This window comes from Salmo salar, chromosome ssa19 (assembly GCF_905237065.1).
Source record: "Salmo salar chromosome ssa19, Ssal_v3.1, whole genome shotgun sequence".
Classification (NCBI taxonomy): domain Eukaryota; kingdom Metazoa; phylum Chordata; class Actinopteri; order Salmoniformes; family Salmonidae; genus Salmo; species Salmo salar.
In genome coordinates this window covers 27,320,065-27,341,820 of record NC_059460.1, presented here as the reverse complement: position 1 = coordinate 27,341,820, position 21,756 = coordinate 27,320,065, and the positions used below count along the sequence as shown (strand labels likewise).

General features: G+C 43.0%; 1 protein-coding gene across 11 annotated transcripts in view; it reads right to left on the bottom strand.

The window, feature by feature from the left end:
- Nucleotides 1-7,284, bottom strand: part of kiaa1217 (KIAA1217 ortholog) — a 202,510-nt gene extending 195,226 nt beyond the window's left edge. For 4 of the 11 annotated variants that reach the window (XM_014157648.2, XM_014157649.2, XM_014157654.2 and 1 more), the window contains exon 1: nucleotides 6,633-7,283. In XM_014157648.2, the coding sequence (XP_014013123.2) occupies nucleotides 6,633-6,972 (340 nt within the window). In that variant the 5' untranslated portion in view covers nucleotides 6,973-7,283. Of the gene's footprint in view, nucleotides 1-6,632 lie in introns of all 11 variants that reach the window. The other 7 variants (XM_014157655.2, XM_014157651.2, XM_014157652.2 and 4 more) reach the window with 4 other exon arrangements.
- Between the last annotated feature and the right edge of the window lie 14,472 nt (nucleotides 7,285-21,756).

Here is a 21,756-nt window from a genome sequence, read left to right as displayed (position 1 = left end):
AGATAGTGAATGAGGGCTCTCGACAAACAACAAAATCACCCAAAATAGCTCTACAAATTGAATATCTACAGCGTTTGTATGTGGAGCTGCTTCGAAGATTCAGGCCTCAGCAGGAAATGTGGAGAAAGTCCTGTTTTTGTCATCATCACTCCGACTCACATAGAGAAACATTGAGTCCTCCAAGCCTCCATCTGCCACAATACACAGATCATGTATTCTGTTTGAAAGTCTTTTGAGAGAGAGTGTATGTGTGTGGGGCGGTGGCATGGCGCAAAGTAATTCTTCAGTTAAGAATAGCAGTGGGTAGAAACTCTGTACATACTGCGGTAGAAACGTGAAAGTATGGTATAGAAAGAAAGAGGGGGAAGCAAGAGAGAAAGATAGAGACAGAGAGAGAGACATAAAGAGAGAGATAGACAGAGACAGGGATAGACAGAGACAGATGAAGAGAGGAAGATACAGAGAAATATATAAGTAAAGAGAGAGAAAAAGACACAGAGACAGAGAAGATGTGTGTGTGTGTGTGTGCATAGGAGGGGCAGGAGTCCTCCTGGCCAGTGGTCTGTTTGTGTGAAGAGGTTGGAGGGAGCACACAGAGCCACAGACTGGGAGACATCTGGTTTCCAGTACAGACCTGCCCCTCATAACCCACAACAATACTTTTTACTGCAGGTAAGAACAACTGACACACACACACACACACACACACACACACACACACACACACACACACACACACACACACACACACACACACACACACACACACACACACATACACGGCTCCAGACCTGCAGACTTCCCAGCATACCCTGCTCACATTCCTGACCTCCTTCTGTCACCCGAAAGATTGACTCACGCCCACAGCTCACCTCTCTCCTCCCACCGTCCTTCCCCCTGCCATAACGCTGTCTGTCTCCCCTGTCTCTTCCCCTGTCTCCCCTCCCCCAACTGACTGTCTCTGAGTTAGACAAGAAACACATAACTCAGACCTGACACTAGGATGAATGGTATCCACCTCGACGGGGCTGTAGTGGAGTGGATCGAAAGCTTCAAGTTCCTCTGTGTCCACATCACTAAGGAATTAACATGGTCCACACACACCAACACAGTCATGAAGAAGGCACGACAACGCCTCTTCCCCCTCAGGAGGCTGAAAAGATTTGGCACGGGGCTGCAGATCCTCAAAAAGTTCAACAGCTGTACCATTGAGAGCATCTTGACTGTCTGCATCACCGCTTGGTATGGTAACTGCTTGGCATCCGACTGGAAGGCGCTACAGAGGGTAGTGCGTACGGCCCCGTACATCACTGGGGCCGAGCTTCCTGCCATCCAGGACCTCTTCACCAGGCGGGGTCAGAGGAAGGTCCTAAAAACTGTCAGACTCCAGCCACCCAAGTCATAGACCTGCATGGCAAATGGTACCGATGCACCAAGCCTGGAACCCCGTGTATATAACCAAGTGATCGTTACTCATTGTGTATTTATACCTTGTGTAATTATCTTTCTATAATTGTTTTTCTGTTTGCATTATTGGGAAGGGCCGGTAAGTAAGCATTTCACTATTAGTGTACACCTGTTGTTTACAAAGCATGTGACAAAACATTTAATTTGACACCCCCCCGAACATGTGTGTGTGTGTCTGTGTGTGTGTGTGTATGTGCGTGCGTGCGTGTAGGTGTGTGTGTGTGTACTTGGCAGGGAACATCTTGATTGACAGAGGGGATAGATAGTTTAAAGGGATAGTTCGGGATTGTGGCAATGAGGCTCTTTATCTACTTCCCCAGAGTTATTATTAACTCAAGGATACAATTTCTTTAGAGGTAGTTTCACGAGCAAGTGCGAACAGTTACCATAGACTTCCAGTCTTTGTGCTAATGCTAGTTAGCAATTGCACAAACGCCAGTTAGCAACTTCCTTCAAGCTGCACCCAGAGATGTAAAAATGGTTATCCACGAGTTCATCTGACACTGGGAATGTAGATAACTGTGTTTACTGTGTTACTGTGTTTAATCTAAGCTAACTAGGGTGAGGGAATGTGATGATGGGGCCAAAAGTGAGTGATCAGACCCCCTACACCCTTCCATAATCCGCACCCCACGGAGATGGGATTGGAAAAACATCAACGTGACATGGGATCCAAGCATGTGATCAGGTGAGGAATGCCTTCGACTCCGAGGCACGGAAGCAGAGCGCTGATAGGACGATCTAATGCTGGACTAGGGTTGTCAATCACAATACCAGTATCACAATCCTACAATACTCAATTCTCCAATGGCAACAAGGGAAATACTAAGCCGTTTAAATTCTTTAAAAACCTGCTAAAATTGTGGGTGCTAAAGTTAGAAACACATTTTGTCATGTTTGTTTATTTTTCTATGTTTCCAACATTAGGACTGTTTCCTCAAGAAACAAGAAATTAAGTCTGCTTCATGTTTTGTTTGCTTGTCATGACACTTCTGAGTATTGGAATACTGATATCACAACAACAACCCTATCGTGAACCATACACAACACAACGCAAAAGTCTGACTGATGAACAGGACAGGAAGCGGAGCCCGGAGATCTAATCCCACAACAAGCCGGTTTGACCGATACACACAAAACAGACAGATAACACACTGATCCCCTAGCCGACCACACACATGGCAAAACAAACCTGTAAACTGAGTAGCGTGGGAGTAAGGAAAATGGCTTGGTGGCTAACATGGGACTAGTGAAACAAGTCTACCACCCATACACTGTAACTACTACAATTACTATACTACTATTACACAGTGGTGTAAAGTACTTAAGTAGTACTTTAAAGTATTTTTACTTAAGTTGTTTTTTGGGGTATCTGTACTTTACTTTAATATTTATATTTTTGCCAACTTTTACTTTTACTATACTACATTCCTAAAGAAAATAATATAATTTTTACTCCATACATTTCCCCTGACACCCAAAAGAGCTTGTTACATTTCGACAGGTAAAATGTCCCAATTCACACACTTATCAAGAGAACATCCCTGGTCATCCCTACTGCCTCTGATCTGAAGGACTCAATAAACACAAATGCTTTGTTTGTAAATTATGTCTTAGTGTTGGAGTGAGCCCCTGGCTGTCCGTCAATAAAAAAAACACAAGAACATTGTGCTGTCTGGTTTGCTTAATATAAGGAATTTTAAATGGTTTATATTTTTACTTTTACTTTTGATACTTAAGTACATTTTAGCAATTCCATTTACTTTTGATACATTTAAAACCAAATACTTTTAGACTTTTACTCAAGTAGTATTTTACTGGCTGACTTTCACTTTTACTTGAGTCATTTTCTATTAAGGTAGCTTTACTTTTAACCAAGTAGGACAATTGAGTATTTTTTCCGTCACTGCTACTACACAAACCACATAGTATCTAATGACACTACAGCACAGGAGGTTGGTGGCCCCAATTGAAGAGGACAGGCTCACGGTAATGTCTGGAATGGTGGAATGGTATCAAATACATCAAACACATGGTTTCCAGGTGTTTGATTCCATTCCATTCGCTCCAATCCAGCCATTATTATGAGCAGTCCTCCAATCAGCAGCCTCCTGTGCACTACAGTACAAGAGTTACTACCAAAAAAACTCCACAGAATAGCAGAGATGCTTCACCATGGAAAGGTAAATACCTGTCTATTTGTGGAAAAATCACCCTGATTAACTCTTTAGTCATATCTAGGTTTACCTATTTGCTTATGGTCTTACCTACACCTAGCGAACAGTTTTTTTTTAATTATATTTATTATTTGGAAAGGCAAGCCAGAAAAAATGTATATAATAAATATGAATTCGGATGGCAGAAATGATTAAATATTTAAGCATTAGACCTCTCACTAAAGGCTTCAATCATACAAAAGTTAAACTTAAATCCGAACTGGTTCTCTAGCAAATGAGTAAGAATGTCTCACCCTATGTTCAAGAATGGCCTTTTTCCTGTTACTTTATTCAGACCTCTCACTTTCAGTTACTTGAAAAGGAAATCATCTCCCAAGTATCGCTATTTTTAAAACAAGCCATAGAAAGTTGGTTGCAATTTTATCATTTTTGGAACCTTTACTTAACTAGGCAAGTCAGTTAAGAACAAACTCTTATTTACAATGACGGCCTACCCCAGCCAAACCCTAATGACACTGGGCCAGTTGTGCGCCGCCCTATGGGACTCCAAATCATGGCCGGTTGTGACACAGCCTGGAAATGAACCAGGGTCTGTAGTGATGACTCTAGTACTGAGATGCAGTGCCTTAGACCATGGCGCCACTCGGGAGCCCCATAAAATACCGAACAAATAATACAACAAATATTGTGGTTAAACTCAAATGCTCTTCCCAAAATGACAACCAACTAATTGCAGCATTACCGCAAAAATGGAAGACGAACGTGGAAGGGGGAAAAAGTAAGGAACTTGACTGTCGGCCATTTTGAGCCTGCAATCGAACCCACAAATGCTGATGCTCCAGATACTGAACTAGTCTAAAGAAGGCCAGTTTTATTGCTTCTTTAATCAGAACAACAGTTTTCGGCTGTGCTAACATAATTGCAAAAGGGTTTTCTAATGATCAATTAGCCTTTTAAAATGATAAACTTGGATTAGTTTATACAACTTGCCATTACATTTACGCCATTTTGCAGACACTCTTATCCAGAGCAATTTACAGTAGTGAATGCATACATTTCATAATTTTTTAAATTTTATTTTGTACTGGCCCCCCGTGGGAATCGAACCCACAACCCTAGCGTTGCACACACCATGCTGGCGTTGCAAACACCATGCTCTACCAACTGAGCCACAGGGAACACAGGAGTGATGGTTGCTAATAATGGACCTCTGTACGCCAATGTAGATATTCCATTAAAAAAATTGGCCATTTCCAGCTACAATAGTCATTTACAATATTAACATTGTCTACACTGTATTTCTGATCAATTTAATGTTATTTTAATGGACAAAAAAACGTGCTTTTCTTTCAAAATCAAGGACATTTCTAAGTGACCCCAAACTTTTGAACGGTAGTGTATATATATATATATAAGTGACCCGTTTCAGGAAACTAGCCATATGTCACGGGTCACTACTTCACATGAGAGCCATTTCAACGTAATCTTTTTTTTATGAAAATGCGTTTTTTGGGCAGAAATGCCTTTTGGAACATGTGAACTTTCATGTACCTTAATAACAAACTTGTATGCCATCTGTAAATATGAATACATTGCTAAATTATGATCCTAGTTGGTTAAGCCACAGAAAAAGTGAGCAACCTTCCCGCTAGCCATGATTGGCTGAGATAATGGGTGGGCTGGACATGCCGAGAGATAAATTCGGATTGGTCTGCCATATAGCACGCTTCTGTCTATTTGAGCTGGTTAGTATGTGTAGGTAATCCTGTCTAACGCGGCTTTAAAAAAATATATATTGCTTAGTAGATCTGTATAAGTGTTGCTCTCCGCTTTCTGGAGGACCGAGTTCTGAACTCAGTGGAATTAGATTATGATAGCTAAGGAGATGGAGAAAACACCTGTCTCCGGATTACATCTTCAAACTAAGGGCAACCATGGTATCCGTGACAGGGCGAAGCGTCCAACCATGATCTATACGGGTAAGATACGGTTAAGATAGTCTAGACGCCACTATGCAAGTAGCCATTTCAATACAATGTCACTGCGACAACTGTTGATAGACGTAGCTGGTAAATTCGCTCTGGCTATCTACTCCAATTTCAGACCACGGTTAAGATAGTCTAGCTAGCTACAATTTCAGATATTACACGTTTCTAATTTTGACAAAATCTTTTAATTTCAAGTTAAAGTGTACTGTTAGCTAGCTAGCCAACGTTAGCTGGCTGGCTTGCTAGCTAACATTACGTGTATTATTCATATCTCAGAGCCATTTGCATTGCTTGTTATAGCCTAATGTTAGCTAGCTAACATTGAACCTGGTTGGTTAACTATCTGCATATTCATGCAGGGTAGTAACGTCATGAGTTGTGATTATGGTTAATTGTTTAGCACGCTAGCTAGCTACATGTCTCAACAAAAGACTCCACTATGCAAGTGTCCATTTTAATAGAATGTCATTGCGACAACTGTTAGCCAGGTAGCTTGGGTGCTTGACTGCTGTTGTCAGGACAGAACGCTCGGATCAACCCTTAAAGAGATTTGTGGAGCTAAAGTTTAAGAAGGTGTGAACAATGCTCAATGGGTGTAGACAAAGAAGAGTTCTCCAGTAGATACCAAAACATTTAAAGGCCATTTTCTCAAAAGTGAGGTTACAAGCTTATCAACTTTCAAAGCAGAATTACTTTCCCATTGTTCCTCAAATGCAGTGTATGATATACCATTTTGTAGCTCTGTGTCTCTGCTTTTATCCAATGTAAAAAACACAATTTCAAATGTTGCTACATAAGACCGAATCAAGGCGGTCGGTGAAATATTTGCAAAAAACATATATGGGGGATTGGAAGTGATGCAGACATTTGCATTGATGGAAGCTACAATCTATCTGCAATATTAAAGCTAATCTACCCCCTAAAAAATAAAAGATGCTCATAAACACATGGCCACCGGTGTCACAGTGGAAAAGCAGCATGACTGTAGTCCAGTACTCACTGTGCATAGAGCCCTGTGGAAGGGCTGAGGCTTTAGGTGGGCTGATTCTGCTCTTGGGTTGGGCCACCATGTCCATAGTCTGTGCCTGGCTTTGGGACTGGGTCTGAGTCTGAGACTGCATCTGGGGCTGCTGTTTGTCCGCCTGTTGCAGTGCAGGTGGGGCGGCTGCAGCCAGGGCCCTCTGCTTGGTCAGGGTCCCGTCGCTGCCGGCCCTCATCAGCTTCTCCCCTACACTCACCACCCGGGCTCGGGCCCCACCAGGAGCCTCCTTACGGGAGGACGACAGCTTGGAGCCAGCCCCGGCGGAGGATGGTCGAGCCAGCCGTGAAGCTTTAGACATCCTGCTGGAAGTCAGTGGAAGGCTGGGTGTCTGGGACTCTCAGTCTATCTGTCTCTCTTAGATTCTGTTAGTGCCAGGTCCGTGGTAAACAGTAGAGTATTCCGGCTTCTCGGTGTGTGTGTGTGTCTCCCACTGGGCTCTGCGAGTCCTGACTGGAGCAGGTAGGCTGGGTTGGGCAGCCAGAGGGAGGAGGGTACATTTGAGAAGGCAGAAGGGGAGAAGGAGGAGAGAGAGAGAGGGGGGCGGGAAAAGTTAACAGCTCCCTGGAAGGTGTACTCTTCTCCTGACAGGGCCTCCTGGGCTTATCCTCCAAAGCAAACAGAGCTGTGTGTGTGTGTGTGTGTGTTTGTGTGTGTGTGTGCTCAAACCTGTGGCTCGGCAGAAGGTGCTGGGCCAAACGCATATATAAACAACCAGGTCCTTAATGTCAGCGCATTCCAGCTCTATAACCCACTGTTTCCCTCTCTATCCCCCGACTCTCATACTCTTCTCATCCCCTCCTCCTTTCCTTTAATCTGCTGTACTCCCTCTCTCATTGACTCTCTGTCATATACAGACAGTCCCGCACTCCCTCTCTGTCATACAGAGACAGTCCCGTACTCCCTCTCTGTCATATACAGACAGTCCTGTACTCCCTCTCTCATTGACTCTCTGTCATATGCAAACAGTTCCGTACTCCCGTTTTCTCTGCTCTTCTCTTCCTTTTCGGTTTCCTCTTCCACTGCTTTGCTGATGCTCAGTGTAAAACTGTTGCAGTGCTCTGGCGAGCACAGACAAAACACGAGAGAGGTAGAGAGAGAGAGAGAGCGCGAGTGAGTGAGTGAGTGAGTGAGTGAGTGAGTGAGTGAGTGAGTGAGTGAGTGAGAGGAAAAAAAGAGCATGAGAGAGAGAGCGGGAGAGAGAGAGAGAGCGGATGATTTGTGATCCCTCCTCCTCAGGTGCAGCTGCTGAAGCCGTTCCAGATGTGTCAGTTGCTTCATGTCACCGCTCAGCTGCCCAACACACACACAGCCACTCGCATTCCTGCTCACCACTCCATCGACGGATTCACCTCAAACTCCCAATCCTCTCTCTCCTTCTATCACTCTTCCTCTCTCTCCTTCCCTCATTCACACTGTCTCCTCATGCGTGTGAAAAGATGTTGCCCTGATACTGGAAGCAGCCGGAAGTAACAAACACACACATTCTCTCAGACACACACACACAGCGACCCCTTCACCGGAAGAATTTACAGAGACTTAAAGAGCACAGAGGAAAGAAGGATTACTGTAGAACGCAGCATGCTTCTCTGGACAGTGAGTGTGTGTTTGTGTGTGTGTGTGGGTGGCCCTGATTGGCTGCCACACTGAGCTTTAGATGAAAGAAAGAGAAAGAGAGAGGAGAGAGAGAGAGAGAGATAAAGAGAGAGAGATAGAGAGAGAGCAAAAGAGTGAAAACTGCAGCTTGAAGGTGAGAGAAAAATGGAAAAAGACGAAAGGAGTTCATTTGTGTATCAGAGAGCTACAGAGAGGCATTCTCCTACCTCTCTCCTCTCCACCCTCTCTCCTCTGAGCCTAAACAGAATGTTCTGTACATCTGTACACACAGCTCATCCTCACACTCAGCACATCCTCCTCTCCTGAGGTAAGATAGGCTGCATCCCAAATGACACCCTATTCCCTATATAGTGTACTTCTTTTGAGCAAGGTCCATAAAGCTCTGGTCAAAATTAGTGCACTATATACACTCTTAGAAAAAAAGAGTTACAAAACGGTTCTTTGGCTGTCCCCATGGAGAACCCTTTTTGGTTCCAGGTAAAACCCTTTTTGGTTCCATGTAGAACCCTTTCTACAGAGGATTCAAAGGGTTCGCCGAATGGGGACAGCCGATGAACCCTTTAAGATTCTAGATAGCACCTTTTTTTCTAAGAATGCAGGGAATAGCGTGCGATTTGGGACAGAACCATAACAATCATCTCAGACTTCCATATGGGTATGAAACAAAGATGCTGACAGACCCAAGGTCAAGTTGTCCTCATTCCAAAGACATTATCTCCAAAAGAAGGAACAAAATAACTGATCTGGAGTAGCAAAACAAAGACTAAGTTAACTATGGATGTGGCAAATGACAGAGAGTAACAGAATCCCTGAGGGAGATTTATTTTTTTAAGGGTTAACAGTGAGGCTGATCATTTTCAGGCAGGTTACACACATACGGTGTGACTCACATATGACTACGAACCGATGTCATGCCACAATACGTGTATTAGCTGGTGACATACAACACAGTTTACAGGCTACCCACCATAGATGTTTTATGATACATGTGCTCAGTTTCATTATGTGGCATGTGGCTGGCATGTGAAGTAGAAGCGTGTCAGCTATGTACAGTATGCACTTTGTTCAGTGCTGAGAGATTTAACACCACACAGAGGATTATGGTTAGCGCAGGATCAACAAACTATGAGAAAAGTAAAGAGCAGCCAACCAAGCCAATGGACTATAGCACAGGAGGGGGGGGACCACCACATACAAAAAATACAAAAAATACAACAGAAAACTTCACCAATTGCTTAATCAGTGTTATCTGTGAGTTGGGTGGAATTCAGAAGGAAAAGAAATTGAGCTAATGTGTGAAAGTTTGTTCACTCAGACTTTGCTTATAGTGAGCTGAATGCATAAAAACATGGTTTTGCCTCCAGCATTTTAAGCCTAACCCAAACCTTAACCCTTTCATTAACCATTTGGAGTTAATGCCCAACCTTAAGAATTTGGAAGTTAATGCCTAACATTAAACCCTTTATACACTTCACACTTCAAAACTTGAGTTGAATTACAAATGCCTTTGGAGCTCCCAAAAAGGGTTGCTTTTGGAGCTCCCGAGTGGCGCAGCGGTCTAAGGCACTGCATCGCAGTACAAGAGGAATCACTACAGTCCCTGGTTTGAATCCAGGCTGTATCACATCCGGCTGTGATTGGACTCCCATAGCGCGGCGCGCAATTGGCCCAGCGTTGTCTGGGATAGGCCGTCATTTTAAATAAGAATTTGTTCTTAACTGACTCGCCTAGATAAATAAAGGTTAAATAAATTAAAAAGCCAACACTGTACAGTATGTTGGATCAGCTATCTACAACTCTCACAGTCTCAGGTCAGAATTAGTTCATCCATGTTTCTCAAAAGTCAAATTTCTAAATTGTTCCAAACGTCAAGTGTGTGGTAAAATGGTGGGTGTTGGGTTGTAGGGCACACAGAGACGGGGAGGTTCTAGTCAGAAAACACAACTTTAGTAGGCAACAAAAAAGAAACGTAACAACAAATTATCTTAGGGTTGGTCCTTCTTCTAATATTCAGCTCCATGTGCTTCGTTCCCCTCTCTCGGCTCACTCCTTGCCTCTCCCTTTTTGTCTCGCGATGTGCCACAGTGCTCCATTTATGTGGCCTGCACGGGTGGTTGGCACTCTCCCATAATTACCCCTAATTGATGCCATCAACACCGTGGTGCCCAGCCCTGGTACTCCCAGCAGAGGGAGCCAACTTCGCGGCACATACCTCCCCTCTATCGCCAACCCCCGGGGTAGACCTCCCGGGATACCACAAGTGTTTCAGGTTTAAGTTTAACTCCAAATTCTTAAGGTTAGGTATTAACTCCGAATGGATAAGGTAAGGATAGGCTTAAAATGCTGTATTTGAACATGCAACCTTTGGATTCAGAGGCAGATGCATACACCCATCGACCATCCCTGTTCACAATGCCCTAGCAAAACCAAAACCTACAGTACTTAAAGGTAACAGTGCTCACTTTTGCCCCTAGTGGCAGGTTTCCACGTCATCTCCCAACATCCTCAGACATGGATGGACGTCAAATACTGACTTGTATCGCAGGTGACCTGGTTGCAGCTATATGTTGAGCAAACTCACAATCCTATTGCAGCTGATTTCCAGGGGGGTGGAGGGGGGACCTGATGGTTGGTTTACTGGTAAAAACGAAGACTGTGAAAAACATAATGGAAATCAATCAATAATATGCTTGTATAATGCAATACTGTTACAGACATTTTTATAAAAATATTGGAGGAGATGTGCACACACACACACACACACACACACACACACACACACACACACACACACACACACGCACACACTCACACATACGCACAGATGCGACATAGTATTCAGTCGCCATGCGGTTTGTAATTACTCCCCTATCCCAACCGCCACCCCGGTCCTCCATTACAAGACTTCTAGGCCATCTGGACCTGACAGACCAATCAACTTATAGATATGAAATAATCATATCAACACATATCAGTGGAATGGGTTTAGAGCAGAAGGAAAGCAGATTGACCTATATAATGTCCAGGTCCCTAAAGCTCATGGCTAAGAACCTCTAGGATCCCCTTTGTGTGTCTTGGTGTGTGTGTCCCAAATAGCACACCATTCCCTAAAGAGTGTACTACTTTTGACCAGGGGCCATAGGGAAACCTATAGGGCTATTGTTGAAAAGCAATGCACTAAATAGGGAATAGGGTGCTGTTTGGGATGCAAACCTAACCTTCCATATGCGAATGTGAGGAGAAAAACTGACATTTCACTGTGAATAAAGGGGAGTAATCGCAGAAACGTCAGATTATATTGTAGAATTCAAGTGTTATGAAGGAAATAATGTATACAAAAGCAGTATCATGCCTTTGGCTAAGACGTAGTACACAAACTCTGACACACACATACACACACCATTCTGTAAATATAGGAACAAACATAAACACAGACTCACTTATATGAGCTGCAGTGAACCAATGCCCAAAGCAGTTATAGTGCATTCAGAAGGTATCCACACCTATTTACTTTTTCCATTTTGGTGTGTGATACAGCCTGAATTTAAAATGAATTCCATTAAGATTTTAAGACCTTACAGATAATTATATTTGTGGGGTACATGCAACTTATTATGTGTTGTTAAGCACATTTTTACTCCTGAACTTATTTAGCCTTGCCATAAAAAAGGGGTTAAACACTTTCATTTTGTATTATTTTGTAAAAATGGCAAAAAACATCATTCCACTTTGACATTATGGGGTATTGTGTGCCCATAGGGAATAGGGTCCCAGAATTGGGTCACATTCACAGCACTACAGTAACAGAGATGTCAATGTCTCTCACCATATGTCTGCCTGTATGTGTGATCAACCGTGGGAGTAATTTCTTGACAGGAACAGGGTTGGAGCCAGGGATATAGGGGATAGAAAGTAGAGAACGAGGGGGGGGGCTACAGAGGTACGCAAAGCTCAAAATCACTCATGTGAGGAAGGAGTACGAGGTTACTCAGAGGTTTTAGTAAGAGAGGAGGTGGAGGGAGAGGGGGTTGTTAAGGCGGGTCTGAGTGCTTCTGTGGTATTTGTGTAATTAAGTAGTAATTCCCTCGCTAGAGTGTTATTAGGAGCAGGACAGGGGCACCTGAATAATAACTGCCTCTATATGGGATGGGCACAATGCCAGACTGGGCTCTTTTACTGTTCTACTCAGAGATGGGCAGGAACATTTCATCAGTTCTAAGGGGAATCCATTTCTTTGAGGGAGTATTGATACAAAGGCCTACTACAGTATTATTGTGAAGTTCAGAAATATGTGAAAAACCTGAATGTTGAATCATTTAAATGTTATTGGGCTATACAGCATACCACAACAAAAAAACAGACTACACAGCCCTCCCATCACACAAATCTTGAAGTTGGCTTTAAGCCAGGTGAAATGAACTCATCAAGCAAGTCATTTATTAACTTGGTCTAAGTGGTCAATGAAGATTACGGCTAATTTGTGAGGCATTTCCAGTCAGATCCATCATGAAATCTAAATGGGGGATTTCCAAATACACACAGGTGTACTTAAACTTTTACACTGCACTTTTAAAATATCATTCCTGACCATTTCCCAAGAGAGTCATAACAGGATGAACCAGAGAAAGACTGGAGGACATTGCCCTTCCAAGCGATCTGGTTTAAGGCACTGGGGGGAGGACAGGGGGTGTGTGTGTGTGTGTGTGTGTGCGTGCGTGCATGCATGCGTGCGTGCTTAAGTGTGTGTGTAAGTGTGTGTGTGTGTAAGTGTGTGTTTAAATATGTGTGTGTAAGGGGCAGGGAGATAAAGCTAGCCAGGGTCTTGTGTGTTTTCACTTGCCTGATGACTCAAACTGAATTCTTCAGCTGCTCTGTGTTCTCTACATACCTCCGTCTGAGACTGCCATCGTTGAAGCGGTTTGTGGTTATGTCAAAACGAGGGGTGTTATACAAAACAAAGTCATCAGTGATTGGATTATCTCTAACCAATCAGAGTATCAAAGCCAATGACGAATTTTGAAAACGTCGCTTTACCCACGTGTGTTCAGGCTCTGTCCCAACCCATCGGATTCTGGGACCAATCAGAACGGTTAGAATGTGTTTGTGGTCTAAACGAATGTCCGTGGGCGTGGCGTAGCGTTTGGCCGGAGCAAGGAGTTTGGGTAGCCCTAGAGGGTACTTTCTCTCACATTCCAGCCCAGAGTTACCCCAGCCCAGACTGACAAAACCACGAGTCATGATGGATGACAATACAGCTCCCCCTTCAGGCACAAAGAAAACATATGCACACAAACAAACATGTTTCCTAGGTTTTGCCTGGATTATAAAGAGTTCTGTCATATAGAATAGATTAGGTTTTTTCAGTTGCTCAGCTTTCTACAGTTGAAGTCGGAAGTTTACATACACCTTAGCCAAATACTTTTAAATTCAGTTTTTCACAAGTCCTGACATTTAACCCTAGTAAAAATTCTCTGTCTTAGGTCAGTTAGAATCCCCACTTTATTTTAAGAATGTGAAATGGCAGAATAATAATAGAGAGAATGATTTATTTTAGCTTTTATTTCTTTCATCACATTCCCAGTGGGTCAGAAGTTTACATACACTCAATTAGTATTTGGTAGCATTGCCTTTAAATTGTTTAACTTGGGTCAAACATTTCGGATAGCCTTCCACTAGCTTTCCACAGTAAGTTGGGTGAATTTTGGCCCATTCCTCCTGACAGAGATGGAAAAGCACACGCTTCTGCCCACACATTTTCTATTGGATTGAGGTCAGGGCTTTGTGATGGTCACTCCAATACCTTGACTTTGTTGTCCTTAGCCATTTTGTCACAACTTTGGAAGTATGCTTGGGGTCATTGTCCACTTGGAAGATGCATTTGCGACGAAGATTTAACTTCCTGACTGATGTATTGAGATGTTGCTTCAATATATGTACATCATTTTCCTCCCTCATGATGCCATCTATTTTGTGAAGTGCACCAGTCCCTCTTGCAGCAAAGCACCCCCACAGCATGATGCTGTGTTTATACTTGTGTACTATTCTTTGTACAGATGAACGTGGTACCTTCAGGCAATTGGAAATTGCTCCCAAGGATGAACCAGACTTGTGGAGGTCTATAATTTTTTTTCTGAGGTCTTGGCTGATTTCTTTTGATTTTCCCATGATGTCAAGCAAAGAGGCACTGAGTTTGAAGGTAGGCCTTGAAATATATCCACAGGTACACCTCCAATTGACTCAAATGATGTCAATTAGCCTAGCAGAAGCTTCTAAAGCCATGACATCATGTTCTGGAATTTTCCTAGCTGTTTAAAGGCACAGTCAACTTAGTGTATGTAAACTTCTGACCCACTGGAATTGTGATACAGTGAATTATAAGTGAAATGATCTGTCCGTAAACAATTGTTGGAAAAGTGACTTGTGTCATGCACAAAGTAGATGTCCTAACTGACTTGCCAAAACTATAGTTTGTTAACAAGAAATGTGTGGAGTGGTTGAAAAACAAGTTTTAATGACTCCAACCTAAGTGTATGTAAACTTCCAACTTCAACTGTATGTGGCTTCTGCATGCCCTGGGGCTATAGTACAAGTTTAATCTTCATCGCAACAGTCATACTACCCAGAAAATTATCTATATTTCATTACAGACTTCAAGAGTAGAAAAAATAAATATTAAAAGCCATGTTGCAAGTAAAATTTGCCAATAAAAATAGAATCTACACTACTTGTAGATGGCAATACCAAAAAAATATGTTTATCCCCTTATGCGAGGGGAGACTATCCATCTGATTGATTAATTCAATTTAAAAAATGTGCTACTGTAGCTAGCTAGATTGAAACTGCTGGGGGAAAGCTAGCTAACATTACCTAACTTACACGACCAGTCTCTGAGTTTACCTTAGCTAGCTAGAGTACAGTAGCTAAGTGAACTGTATCAAGGTTTCTAGAAAATAACAACTACTGTAAATTGCAAATCTAAAAGGGTGAATGAGAATATGTACATGTAAGTATATGAATGAGTGATGGACGAGCGGCATAGGCAAGTTGCAATAGATGGTATAAAATACAGTATATACATGTGATATGAGTAATGTAAAACATAATTAAAGGGCATTATTTAGAGTGCATTGTATAAAGTGACTAGTGATCAATTTATTAAAGTGGCCAGTGATTGGGTCTCAATGTAGGCAGCAGCCTCTCTGAGTTGATGGCCTTGAGAAAGAAGCTGTTTTTCGTCCCAGCTTTGATGCACCAGTACTGACCTCGCCTTCTGGATGGTAGCGGTGTGAACAGGCAGTGGCTCGGGTGGTTGATGTCCTTGGTGATCTTTTTGGCCTTCCTGTGACATTGGGTGCTGTAGGTGTCACGGAGGGCAGGTAGTTTGCCCCCAGTGATGCGTTGTGCAGACTGCACCACCCTCTGGAGAGCCTTGCGGTTGAGAGTGGTGCAGTTGCCATACCAGGCTGTGATACAGCCCAACAGGATGCTCTCGATTGTGCATCTGTAAAAGTTTGTCAGGGTTTTGGGTGACAAGCTAAATTTCTTCAGCCTCCTGAGGTTGAATAGGCGCTGTTGCGCCTTCTTCACTACACTGTCTGTGTGAGTGGACCATTTCAGTTTGTCTGTGATGTGTATGCCGAGGAATGTAAAACTTTCTGCCTTATCCACTGCTGTCCCTTCTATGTGGATAGGGGGGAGCTCCCTCTGCTGCTTTCTGAAGTCCAAGATCATCGCCTTTCTTTTGTTGACGTTGAGTGAGAGATTGTTTTCCTGACACCACACTCCGAGTGCCCTCACTTCCTCCATGTAGGCTGTTTCGTCATTGTTGGTAATCAAACACACTACTGTTGTGTCGTCTGCAAACTTAATGATTGAGTTGGAGGCGTGCCTGGCCACGCAGTCGTGGGTGAACAGGGACAAGGCATTCCGCTTGTTTGATTGTCTTGCGGAGAGAATATCTACGCTGTTAATATTTAGACATATTCCCAGTCATCTTTCCATGGTTAAATGCGGTGGATCACGCTTTCAGTTTCGAGCGAATGCCGCCCTCCATCCACGGTTTCTGGTTAGTGTAGGTTTTAATAGTCACAGTGGGTACAACATCTCCAATGCACTTCTTTATAAACACACTCACCGAGTCAGCGTATAGGTCGATGTTGTTCTCTAAGGCTGACCGGAACATATTCCAATCCGCGTAATCAAAACAATCTTGAAGCATGGCTGCCGATTGGTCGGACCAGCGTTGAATGGTTCTCGTCACTGGTACATCCTGTTTGAGTTTCTGCCTATAAGACGGAAGGAACAAGATGGCGTCGTGGTCGGAATTGCTGAAGGGAGGGCGGAGGAGGGCTTTGTATGCATCGCGGAAGTTAGAGTAGCAGTGGTCGAGGGTATTGCGCATGGGCGTAGCGCAATCATTATGCTGGTAGAATTTAGGTAGACTTGTTCTCAAATTTGCTTTGTTAAAATGTGAAAACCCAGGTGCCAAATGTTATTTTGAATATTTTACTTTGAAAAGCATAATTCATCAGATTTCCAACCAACCTTTTTATGCGAGTAAAGTACATGTCAGATAAGAAATGTCTTGACAAAACTGCTGGAGACAGAATATTTGTTGGTAAACTTTCCAAATGTTGACAAAACAAAATATGCTAGAAAAGGTGAGATATTTTTATGTCGGTAAAATGTATGAAATCAAATCAAATTATATTGGTCACATACACATATTATCAGATGTTATTGCGGGTGTAGCAAAATGCTTGTGTTCCAGTAGTATCTAACAGTGCAGTAGTATCTAAAACAATTCACAACAATACACACAACTCTAAAAATAAAAGAATGGAATTAAGAAATATAGAAATATTAGATTGAGCAATGTCGGAATGGCATTGACTAAAACACAGTAGAATAGAATACAGTATATACATATGAGATGAGTAAATCAGTATGTAATCATAATTTAAACATTACTAAAGTGACTAGTGTTCCATTATTAAAGTGGCCAGTGATTCCAAGTCTATGTATATAGGGCAGCAGCCTCTAAGGTACAGGGTTGCGTAACCGGGTGGCTATTTAACAGTCTGATGGCCTTGAGATATGTTTTTCAGTCTCTCGGTCCCAGCTTTGATGCATCTGTACTGACCTCGCCTTCTGGATGATAGCAGGGTGAATAGGCCATGGCTCGTTGGGTTGATGTCCTTGATTATCTTTTTGGCCTTGCTGTGACATAATGTAGTTGTCCTGGAGGGCAGGTAGTTTGCCCCCGGTGCAGTTGCCATACAAGACAGTAATACAGCCTGACATGATGGTAATCAAGCATACTACTGTTGTGTCATCTGCAAACTTGATGATTGAGTTGGAGGCGTGCATGGCCACACAGTCATGGGTGAACACAGAGTGTTGAGGATCAGGAAAGTGGAGGTGTTGTTTCCTATCTTCACCACCTGTGGGCGGCCCGTCAGGAAGTCCTGGACCCAGTTGCACAGGGCAGGGTTCAGACCCAGGGCCCCGAGCTTAATGATGAGCTTGGGGGGTACTATGGTGTTGAATGCTGAGCTATAGTCAATGAACAGTATTCTTACATAGGTTTTCCTCTTGTCCAGACGGGATAGTGCAGTGTGCAGTGCGATGGCGATTGCATCGTCTGATGATCTATTGGGGCGGTAAGCAAATTGAAGAGGGTCTAGGGTGTCAGGTAAGGTAGAGGTGAAATGATTCTTAACTAGCTTCTTAAAGCACTTCATGATGACAGAAGTGAGTGCTACAGGGCGATAGTCATTTAGTTCACCTTTTCTTTTTTTGGGTACAGGAACAATGGTGGACATCTTGAAGCACGTGGGGACAGCAGACTGGGATAGGGAGAGATTGAATATGTCCGTAAACATTCCAGCCAGCTGGTCTGCACATGCTCTGAGGACACGGCTAGGGATGCAGTCTGGGCCGGCAGCCTTGCGATGATTAACACACTTAAATGTCTTACTCACGTCGGCCATGGAGAAGGAGAGCCCACTGTGCTTGGTAGCGTGCCGCGTCGGTGGCACTGTGTTATCCTCAAAGCTGGCGAAGAAGGTGTTTAGCTTGTCCGGAAACAAGACGTCGGTGTCTGCGACGTGGCTGGTTTTCCCTTTGTAATCAGTGATTGTCTGTAGACCCTGCCACATACGTCTCGTGTCTGAACCGTTGAATTGCGACTCCACTTTGTCTCTGCACTGACGTTTTACCTGTTTGATTACCTACAGTTTGTATTTGGCCATATTCCCAGTCACCTTGCCATGGTTAAATGCAGTGGTTCGTGATTTCAGTTTTGCGCGAATGCTGCCATCTATCCACGGTTTCTGGTTTGGGTAGGTTTTAATAGTCACAGTGGGTACAACATCTGCTATACACTTACTGTTGAACTGAGTAACCATATCGGAACATATCCCAGTGATCAAAACAATCTTGAAGCATGGATTCCGATTGGTCAGACCAGCGTTGAAAAGACATTAGCACGGGTACTTTTTTTTTGTTCCTGCCTATAGAAAGGGAGGAGGAAAATGCAGTCATGATCAGATTTGCCGAAGGGAGGTCGGGGGATGGCCTTGTAGGCATTTAGAAAAGTTGAGTAGCAGTGGTCCAATGTTTTTCCAGCGCGATTACTACAGTCAATGTGTTGGTAGAACTTTGGTAGTGTTTTCCTCAAATTTGCTTTGTAAAATCCCCAGCTACAATAAATGCGGCCTCAGGATATGTGGTTTCCAGTTTGCATAAAGTCCAGTGTAGTTCTTTGAGGGCCGTTGTGGTATCGGCTTGAGGGGGAATATACACAGCTGTGACTATAACCGAAGATAATTATCTTTGGAGATAATACGGTTGGCATTTGATTGTGAGGTATTCTAGGTCGGGTGAACAAAAGTACTTGAGTTTCTGTATGTTATCACAATCACAACATGGGTAGTTATTCATGAAACATACACCCCCGCCTTTCTTCTTCCCGGAGAGTTCTTTATTCCTGTCTGTGCGATGTACTGAGAACCCAGATGGCTGTATGGACGGGAACAGTATATCCCGAGAGAGCCATGTTTCTGTGAATCAGAGTATGTTACAATCCTCGCCCTGAGCTCGTCTACTTTATTATCCAGAGACTGAACATCAGTGAGTAACATACTCGGATGCGGAGGATGGTGTGCACGCCTCCCGAGTCGGACTAGAAGTCCACTCCGAATACCTCTTCTCTGCCGGTGGTGTTTTGGAGCAGCATCTGGAATAAGTTAAATTGCCCTGGGGGGTACGAAAAAAGGAAAAGTCATATTCCTGGTCGTAATGCTGGTGAGTTACTGCCGCTCTGATATTCAAAAGTTCTTGACGGCTGTATGTAACAACACAAAAAAATATGGGCTAATGTTAAAGGTCAGTATGTTGCCTGGGTCTCAACCTCACTTGGGATTTGAACTCATAACCTCTTGGTAGCTACCTGAAATTCCTGCTGTGCCACCAGGTCGGTGCAAATACAGGAGATTGGCAAGAATAAATTTTTGCACTTTGACTTAAATTGCTGTAAAAATCTATAAAGTCAACATATACAACAGCCAGTGGGGAACTGTCAGGGCCCTCTACGCCCTCAGAGAGGGCCTATGGATAGATACTGTATATATATATATATATATTATGTGTATATATGTATATAATTTGTATATATTTTTATGTATTATAATTTGTAATTTTGTTTTCATTGATTTAATATTTTTTTGTCTTAATTGTAATGATCTTCCTATTGTCACGCCCTGACCAGTATAAGGGGTTATTGGTTATTGTAGATTGGTCAGGACGTGGCAGGGGGTATTTGTTTTATGTGGTTCGGGGTTTAATGGGATATGTATTTATGTAAGAGGGGTGTTTGATTTATGTTCCGGGGTTTTTGGGTAATGTTCTTGTTTTGTATTTCTATGGTTTTCTATGTTGTGTATTTCTTTGTGTTGGCCTGGTATGGCTCTCAATCAGGAACAGCTGTACATCGTTGTTGCTGATTGAAAGTCATACTTAGGTAGCCCTGTTTCACCTGTCCCTTTGTGGGAAGTTGTTGTTTGCATAGCTGTGTGGTTTAGCCTGCAATCCTGTTCGTGCGATTGTTTTGTTTGTGTTCAATAAAAGTCATTATGAGCACTCAACCCGCTGTGCCTTGGTCCACTACGTACGACGACCGTTACACCTATTGAATTTCTTCAGTTTATTTTGTAAAAAGAAAGGTTAATATCCAAGAGAAAGAAATATCCAATCAGAATTTTCCTTGGTAATCTCTTGGTAAAAATAATCTAGCTGGGCTCAATGCTCATTGGCAAGGCCCTCAGGCTTTGAATAGAAGGCACCAACCAATGTCATTGACATTGACTTCAATTAGAGCAGCATTTTGGAATGACAGTCAAATCAACCAATCACAAATTGTCTTGTAATAGGTGGGACAATTGTATGATGCCTCAAGGCCCTCTAAGTATACATCACTAATTCAGAGCCAATAGCGAGCATTATCTTGTTTTCTCACACTTGAGCCTAGTTAGCTGGCTAGCTTTTTGCAGTGAGTGTATGTAACGATGATGATGCCAACTGCAGAGAGAGCAATCGAGGACGATGTGGTGGCTAAATTGTTAGCATCGCCCTTTTCAAGATTAACTTTTAATGAAAAGTTAAATCTTGTACAGACCGGGAGACCAACTCCTGCACTGCCTGATTTGGTGCAATGAGGAAAGAGTTTTGAAAGGCATTTTGAAGTTAATAATTATGAGCGCTATCTGTGGATAGCTATCCATGGATACTCATCTGCACCGATAATAGCTCAACCTAGACAACTGGTTTCAAAGATTTAGCCTGTTTGACAAAGTCAGCACTTCGACACCAAAACTGAACTTCACACCTGCGAGCTACAGTGAGTTTAAAAACATTTGGGGAAACAAGAGTAGACATTCTTCGTAACGAGCTGCGGCGCAATGAGACACTTGCTCACAATGATAAAGTCAGGCACAACAGGGAGATTCTCAAGCGCCTTATTCATACGGTTGTGTTTTTAGGCAAGCAAGAATTAGCATTCAGAGCACATGATCAGAATCAGCCAAAAAGGGAAACTACTTGGAAATACTGGATTTCTTGGCTGAGTATGACAGCACGTTAAACTGCCATTTGGCTATGGCTACCGTGTTCACAGGCACTTCCAGTAAAATCCAAAATGACATGATGCACACGGTCGCGAATGTAATGACAGATGTCATGAAGGAAGAATTGAAGAAAACCCCCTTTGTAACCATCGTGGTTGACGAGACGACAGACATCAGCAATGTAGCCCAAATGTCTTGTGTTGCGTTACACTACCCAGGGTGGTGTGAAGGAAAGGTTTTACAAATTTGAGGAGGTAACTGAGGATAAACGGGCAGAAGTGGTTGCTGCCTGAATTATCAGCTTTTTAGAGGAGTGTAAATGCACGGCCAAAGTTGTGGCACAG